The 7,500-nt window shown below is 37.6% G+C and overlaps 1 protein-coding gene across 11 annotated transcripts in view; it reads left to right on the top strand.

Annotated features, from left to right (window-relative positions):
• EBF3 (EBF transcription factor 3) overlaps window positions 1–7,500 on the top strand; it is a 132,000-nt gene that overhangs the window by 119,544 nt on the left and 4,956 nt on the right. For 6 of the 11 annotated variants that reach the window (XM_027819585.3, XM_043552266.1, XM_027819588.3 and 3 more), the window contains exons 13-15: window positions 665–842; window positions 2,112–2,300; window positions 2,715–2,912. In XM_027819585.3, the coding sequence (XP_027675386.1) occupies window positions 665–842; window positions 2,112–2,300; window positions 2,715–2,912 (565 nt within the window). The remainder of the gene's footprint in view (window positions 1–664; window positions 843–2,111; window positions 2,301–2,714; window positions 2,913–7,500) is intronic. The other 5 variants (XM_027819594.3, XM_043552265.1, XM_007053038.4 and 2 more) reach the window with 1 other exon arrangement.

Consider the following 7,500-nt stretch of genomic DNA (forward strand, 5'->3'; position numbering starts at 1 on the left):
GCATACATATGTAAATCAGTACCTTGTATTTGCAAAGTTGGCAAAATATCAACACATTCTTTTTGTACACAGTGTAGATGTGCCAGCCACCTTGAGGGCAGTCTGATACGATGCAGTGCTCCAAGGGAAATGCTTCATCTTCGCATTTTCTTCTTACAGCTAGTTTTCCTATCCGAAATGACAATTAAGTGTAAGGTGCCAAAAACATAAGCAATCATTAAGACAAGAGAATAACCTTGAACTTGGTCCAAAATATACAGTGACTAATGGGAAATCCTAAGTAAATCTGCTAAACAGAGCGGATAAAACATACTGTATTTTGCAAACTAATGGAAAAACACTGCTGCAGTCTCCAAATAAAGTATATTTTTACAATTTTCACATGAGTAACAGCACTAGACCAAATTTTTATGTTAACTTCTTCACTGCTTTATATTGATTATGCTGATAGGAAAGCGTACATAACTTCAGTAACCAGGAGGAAGAATAAAAAGTTCAATCACAGCCACAGAAACAAATATCAAATCCCCACATCCACCGTAATTTTACCATAATCTCTACCATTAATGATAATATTATTCCAAATTAGGGCATTTCATAGGGTATCTGGTACCATAAACAAGTACACTACATGTTAGCAATTAATTCTTTTACTGTTTTGTAGGAAATAATCCTGAAACGAGCAGCTGACATTGCTGAAGCATTATACAGTGTGCCACGCAATCACAACCAGATTCCTACTCTTGCCAACACTCCAGCTCACACTGGCATGATGGGAGTGAACTCATTTAGCAGCCAGCTAGCAGTTAATGTTTCAGAAACATCACAAGCTAATGACCAAGGTATGTGGGGTTTCAAGAGTTAATCCTTCATGTTGTTGACTGTTCTTAGACAATGTCTATTAATACTGGCTGATGCCATCACTATGCTCTATCTTCCTCCCCCTCCCGTTAGTCCGATCTTTGATCGTGTAATGGAGTGCAGTCTTTAAATTCCAGATAACACTTAATTGTTCCCTTTCTTTGGTTTTCTTTTATCATGAAGCATCTCCAATGAAAAGATTTATGCAAAATGCAGAAATATATGACTGCACTTTATTAACATTAGATATGAAATGTGTATATATACACATAAGATATCTATACTGTATATTACAAAGCAACTATGTCTGGATATCCTCCAAATGTTTATTGAACATTTACACAGACAAATCTAATTTGCCCACACTGATCTTTTTAGATGTTTTTATAAATGTAAGCACATTTTATATAAATGTAGGTATGTAATACATAAAAATACAATCCTTGTAACTTAATTTAAATTTTCTAACGTAACATACATATAGCAAACTGCATTTTAAATTAAGTTTTATACTAATGAAAGGAGTAAAACCAGCTTCCTAGGTATGTTCAAAACCATATATTTTTGCTTACAACATAATTATAAATTGATTGCACTGATGAGAATAAATTCATGCTAATCTTCTGTGATTTGAAATCCCGATTCTGCTTGGTCTCCTCTTACAAAAGAATGGGTCTTTTAATCCACTTCCAAGCTATAAATCTCGTAAACATTCTCCACCTTGATTCTGGGTTAGTCTTCACAGAAACATGCACCTTTATGAAAGTACTAACTTATTGTTAGTATAAAAATATCAATCATAAAAATGAAGACCCCAAAACAGCCTTTTAAAGTTAAATCACTGCAACAAACAAGTTTTTTCCTGTCAGCTATGGCATTTGAAGGTCTATAGAGGCTGAAAGTTCATCCAGTATGTTGGTACAAACCGGGAATCAAGCCTGTTGATAATTGCTACTAAAGACAAATGTGAAGGAAACTGACACGCTTGGATCGAAGAGAGCTTTTGTTGGCTGTCTTTGCTAGGAGGAGAGACAACATAGAGTGCTCGCAGATGATTTAAGTAAGGTTGGCATGATAAGGTTATCTTAAACTGCAAGAGTTGATAGGGCAGTAACAGACAACTTAGAGCAAAGCTGTGCAATCAATTAAAACCTGTAATATTTGATGCATGAGGAAACCCCCCCAGCCCTCTAAGTTTATATTATAAATAATAACATTATTTTTTCGGGGTGGGGGGTTTTCTAACACAGTAGGTTACAGTCGCAACACAAGCAGTGTTTCCCCGCGAGGATATGTTCCAAGCAGTACTCCTCAGCAGTCCAATTACAACACAGTCAGCAATAGCATGAATGGATATGGCAATGCCGGCATGCCCAATCTAGGTGTACCAGGTTCCCCTGGATTTCTTAATGGCTCCTCAGCTAACTCTCCTTATGGCAGTAAGTGTCTATTTTTGGTAACACATCATCATATAGATTCATGTTTATTACAAAATCAGATACTTGCATTGTTTTGATTTTTATAATATGAGCTACTGGATAAAAGGAGGGGTGACTCTGGAGGCTGGACGTAAAAATGAATATAGTAAATTGATCTTTATTTGCCATAATACGGTCTCAGAGACAAAAAATCGGACTGCACAATTTGTAACAAAAGTCCAACACAAAAGAGTTTGCCTGTTATCCAGAGAGTGGCCAAGCCAAGGCATTTCATTATTTTTATTTTTATATATTATATATATATTTATATATATATTTCCAATATTTGAAGAGGCAAGGCCCTATCACTCTCTTTTTCCATGTTTGCCATGAAAAACCTCAATCTGAGTCCTGATTATTTTTGCTTTATTGCAGTAGTGCCGTCAAGCCCTACCATGGCAGCCTCTTCGGTCACCCTCCCTTCAAACTGTAGCAGTACACACGGCATTTTCTCATTCTCACCTGCCAATGTCATCTCTGCAGTGAAACAAAAGAGCGCCTTTGCTCCAGTTGTCAGGCCCCAAGCCTCTCCTCCACCATCTTGCACCAGTGCAAATGGAAATGGACTTCAAGGTGAGCTGGATCTCTCATTTTTTTGTGTATTGCAGGCTTTTTAGTGCATACACTAAAACTCTATAATCATGTCTTTTTGGAGAGCAGTACCTTTTGACCTAAACTGAAATTAGAAAGGATAACATTCTTAGTTTTCTGGTTCTGCAATATAAATGCAAGAATGTCATACTAAAAACAGTAGCACAGAAATATGCTAAAATTTGAAGCAAATCCTAGTTTGATTTTAATTCTTGCATTAAGGGATATAGTAGCTGGTTTCCTGGCATTTTCCCTTTAGGTTTCATACATTAAACTTTAAACTAAACACACGTCTCTGAATGCTCCTTACAGATCATGTACACGCCTTGCATTTCTTTATACATTCTCTGCATACATTTTTGATGAACATTTTTAACTGTAGTATTACAGAATAATATATTTCCCCGTTTTTACACATGATGTAATTGTTATTTTAAAATATGTCAAAAAATGAACACTGGTTGAAACTGTTGCTCAATGGGCTGATCTTCCCTGGTATTGACTAACCAGATTTAACCAATTTGCACGTCTTGTTGGGCTTTATGGGCCCATTATTGCCATGTTAAACTAGATATAGGACTTGGGCCTATGTGAAAAATGAAAGGTTTTAATTAAAACAGGCAACTCTAAGCTTCTGCTTTTTTGTTTGTGTGATTTTGTATGGGCATTATCATGGGCATTTTCATAAATCAGTTGCAGAATTCACTTGGTCACCTAATGGCATTGGGGCAGAATTATGGTGCAATGCAAATTTATAAGAGGAATAAGGGAGGGATAGCTCAGTGGTTTGAGCATTGGCCTGCTAAACCCAGGGTTGTGAGTTCAATCTCTGAGGGGGCCATTTAGGGATCTGGGGCAAAAATTGGGGATTGGTCCTGCTTTGAGCAGGAGGTTGGACTAGATGATCTCCTGAGGTCCCTTCCAACCCTGATATTCTATGATTCTATCCACAAAGGGGTTTCCCTTTTTATGACATTTCTCCAAGAATGGATGATAAGTAATGCCCGATTAATTTGAACAGTTCAAAAGGGTTAGTTGCCTACCTGGTTCCATTATAGGGCCCAATTCTGAGCTGTGCTGAATTGAAACACTTCACCTCCCACTGAAGTTAGATGGGATTGATTGCAGGCACTGAAACCTCCCAGGTTTAGACCCACATTTCTCAACAAAAATTTAGAACATTATTGTTTACATTGCAATAGTGCCCACTGTATACCAGGCACTTTCCAAACACAAATGAAGACACTGGCCATGGTTTTCAAACGTGATTAGTGATTCTGCATTCCTTAATTTTTGGGTGTCCAACTTGAAACATTTTAATGGGGCCAATTTGCAAATGTGCCTGCTCACTGAAAATCAGGATCCTTCGGGTTTCAAGTTGAGCACTCCCAAAATCGAGGCACCTAAATCACTAGTGATTTCTGAAAATCTTGGCCACCATCACTGCGCCAAAGAGCAGACAATCTAAGTGCTGACCTGCAGTTGGATCCAGGCAGGCCTAAGGGTTCATTCATATAGATCTAATTGCATAAAAGAACAACAGTTAGAGTAACAATTAATGGCACAGTAAATCTTTACTGTGTCAAAAGTAAATCAAAAAACTATGCCAGGTAGAACCCATATTCTTGTAAAAGTGCCATCCACTTTTAAGATCATCCAAACCCTTTCCACCGCTCCCGCCCCCAACAAACCCCACCATCATTCCAAGTAAAACTTAGGAACCAAATGAAAATAAATTATGATACACAGAAAACACAGTGTATTATATTTGGGCAGCTATCTTGTATGCAGTATTTATTTATATATATATTTCCACATGAGTCCGTCAACATCCATTAAGCTGGATAATAAAATCAATTGAAAATGCATACTAAAATGATCAAAATGTACATAATGACAATAAGAGTGCCTCCCCACTGAACACTCCCCAACAAAAAAAAAAAACCCAAAACACTTTGGATTTTCAAAAGTATTTAAGCGACTAAAAATACAGATAAGCATCTAGTGGAATTTCCAAAAGCCCTAAGCAAGTTAGGCACCTAACTTCCACTAGACACCGATATTTATTTTTAGGCACATAAATAATTTCAAAAATCTGGCCCCAAGTAACTACATATGTCTGGCAGCAACGTATTCTGGTTTTGTCAAACCAAAGAGAGAAGCAAACTCCTGAGTTGAAGGCTAACAACACATGGGTGTGAAATTCATCCCACTCCAGGGAGCCAGTCAAGGTCCATGCACCATTTACATCCCACATAAGCCCTATTTTGAGGACTTAAACAGGATTTAAGAAAAGCCTAAGCATTGTGATATCACTCTGCATCCAATGTGAATGTCCTACTCCTACCCCAAGACTTTAAGGACTTTCCATTTATGTGTCCCAGCTTGATTTTAACTGTCACATTAACACACAAATAAAGAGAGGGGCTCTACAATATCCAGCATACAAACTGTAGAGGCACTCACAGTTCAAAATCAGCATCTTGAATTGAAATGTACCAAAAATGAATGGGAAGCGAGTGCACTCTCTGAACTGTCATATGTGCTTCCCTAATCAAACACCACAAGGGCTTTTGCATGAAGGATTATTTGGAGAATTTCTCCTTTTTTAAAATAGTCAAAGTCATTTATTGACACTGAGTCAATTTCTGAAGTGTGTTAATAAGTATCTTGTTAATATCATACACACAACTAGAGAATTTTCTGATCAGCAAATTTTATAAACTGAAATAAAATAAGAAATTGGACAGCTGCCATTTGCAGCAGTTGAAGTTCTGGAGTGATCTTCATGCCCTATCTGGAGTGTGCTTATATCATTGAATCTGGAGGTGAAAGAAGCATAAATAATGGGTGACATCTCGGCTTCATTAGGAATGGTCACACCTATGTAGTCAAGAAAAGACAGAAATAAGAACTCTTGTTCACAGATGTTTATCTGAAGATCCAGAAGCAGCCAGAGGTCTGATAGATTTTGGACCTGAATTATAAAAGGTGATACGCCCCTTTAGTTAAAGGGGCAGATATCACTGTTTGTCATATTTGTTTCCCCCTGCATAGCCTCTTGTCCGGATTAAGACTCAATCAGCTAGCTCTCATCCAGTGCTAGGAAACCTGATTGATTGTACTGTCCAGGTCCAAAGAAGTCTGAGAGGTAGCGCAAAAGGTCACCAGCATACCAACGTCATTGTAACACAGATTGTCTCATGGCCTCCCCTTGAGGCCTTGTACACACATTGAACAGAAGAGGTCACAGAATTGAGCCCTGCAATATCCCACACAATACAGCCCTTAGTACAAATGAGTAATGGCACTGTAGGGTTCACTAGGGTTTATTGTGGCCCTTGCTGTTAGGCAATCCAGTTACTGGAGTTGGCTGAATGTGAGAAAATAATACTTTGCTCGGCACATCTGTAATGACTTGGGGGGAGAGACAAAATGGTTTAAAACCATCTTTCTTCTCTCCATATCCAGGTGAAGTTTCAGCCCCCAGCATAAGCATCATTAGGGCTGCTCCAAGCTCCTTTGCCTTTTAATGGTCACTCTTATTTCCATTCCACTTTCCCCAGTGCTTTCATTCATCATCTGCCAAGGTACATCTTATTTAGGATCAGATTCTATAAACGGTTATTCTCAGAGTAAGTTGTTTGTTTAACCTCAATTGGACTACTACTATGAGTAAGAACTACTCATGTGAGTAAGGGTCTATAAGATTGGGGCCCTGGGCCCTGATCCTACACACATTTATGTACATGCTTCATTTTAGGCATGTGAGTAATCCTGTCAACTTTATATGACTTCAGTAGGACAACTTACATTCATAAAATTTAGGCATGTGCATAAGTCTTTGCAAGATCAGAGTTTTAGATTGTAAGTTCTTTGGGGCAGCAGCCTTCTCCCCTCCCCCCATAAGCACAATACTTATTTATGCTGCTGCAAATTATTTTTTAGCAAGAAAGCTCTGGCCAGCTGTGGACTCAGAAATGCAAAATATATTTAAGACTTGATTTTCTAATATAATGTATAGTTTGTAGATGGTGAAAGATATTTCACATTGGTTCAATATATGATTGCAATGCAGAGCAAAACATATTCAACAGTCTTTTTAAAATTAGAATGATTATTTGCCCGGCAATAAAAATTACTATTATTTATTATTTACATTACCATAGCACCTAGGAGCCATAGTCATGAACCAGGACTGTTAGGTGCTGTACAAATACACAACAAAAAGACAAATCATAAGCTCCTTGCTGAACAGACTAAGTAAATTCTTCTTTGGAAAGAGATTTGATCTCAGTTTGTATGACCAGCAGCCTGATAGTACAATCCTGAGAGAATTCACTCTTTGGAGAGTATATTGAGGGAAATGTAAAGGTAACCAATTTTATTCTGTGCACAAATAGTATTAGTTTAATTATGCACCAGAAGGCCACAGCTGACCAAAACTTCTAAGTGGGACAAAAAAATTTCATCACATTTAACAATATTTGTTGTTAAAAAGAAACAATTTAGAATTTTTCCAGAAAATGCAATTATGCAGTAGATAACCCAAATTCCTGCACTGTATGAC

This window comes from Chelonia mydas, chromosome 7 (assembly GCF_015237465.2).
Source record: "Chelonia mydas isolate rCheMyd1 chromosome 7, rCheMyd1.pri.v2, whole genome shotgun sequence".
NCBI lineage: Eukaryota > Metazoa > Chordata > Testudines > Cheloniidae > Chelonia > Chelonia mydas.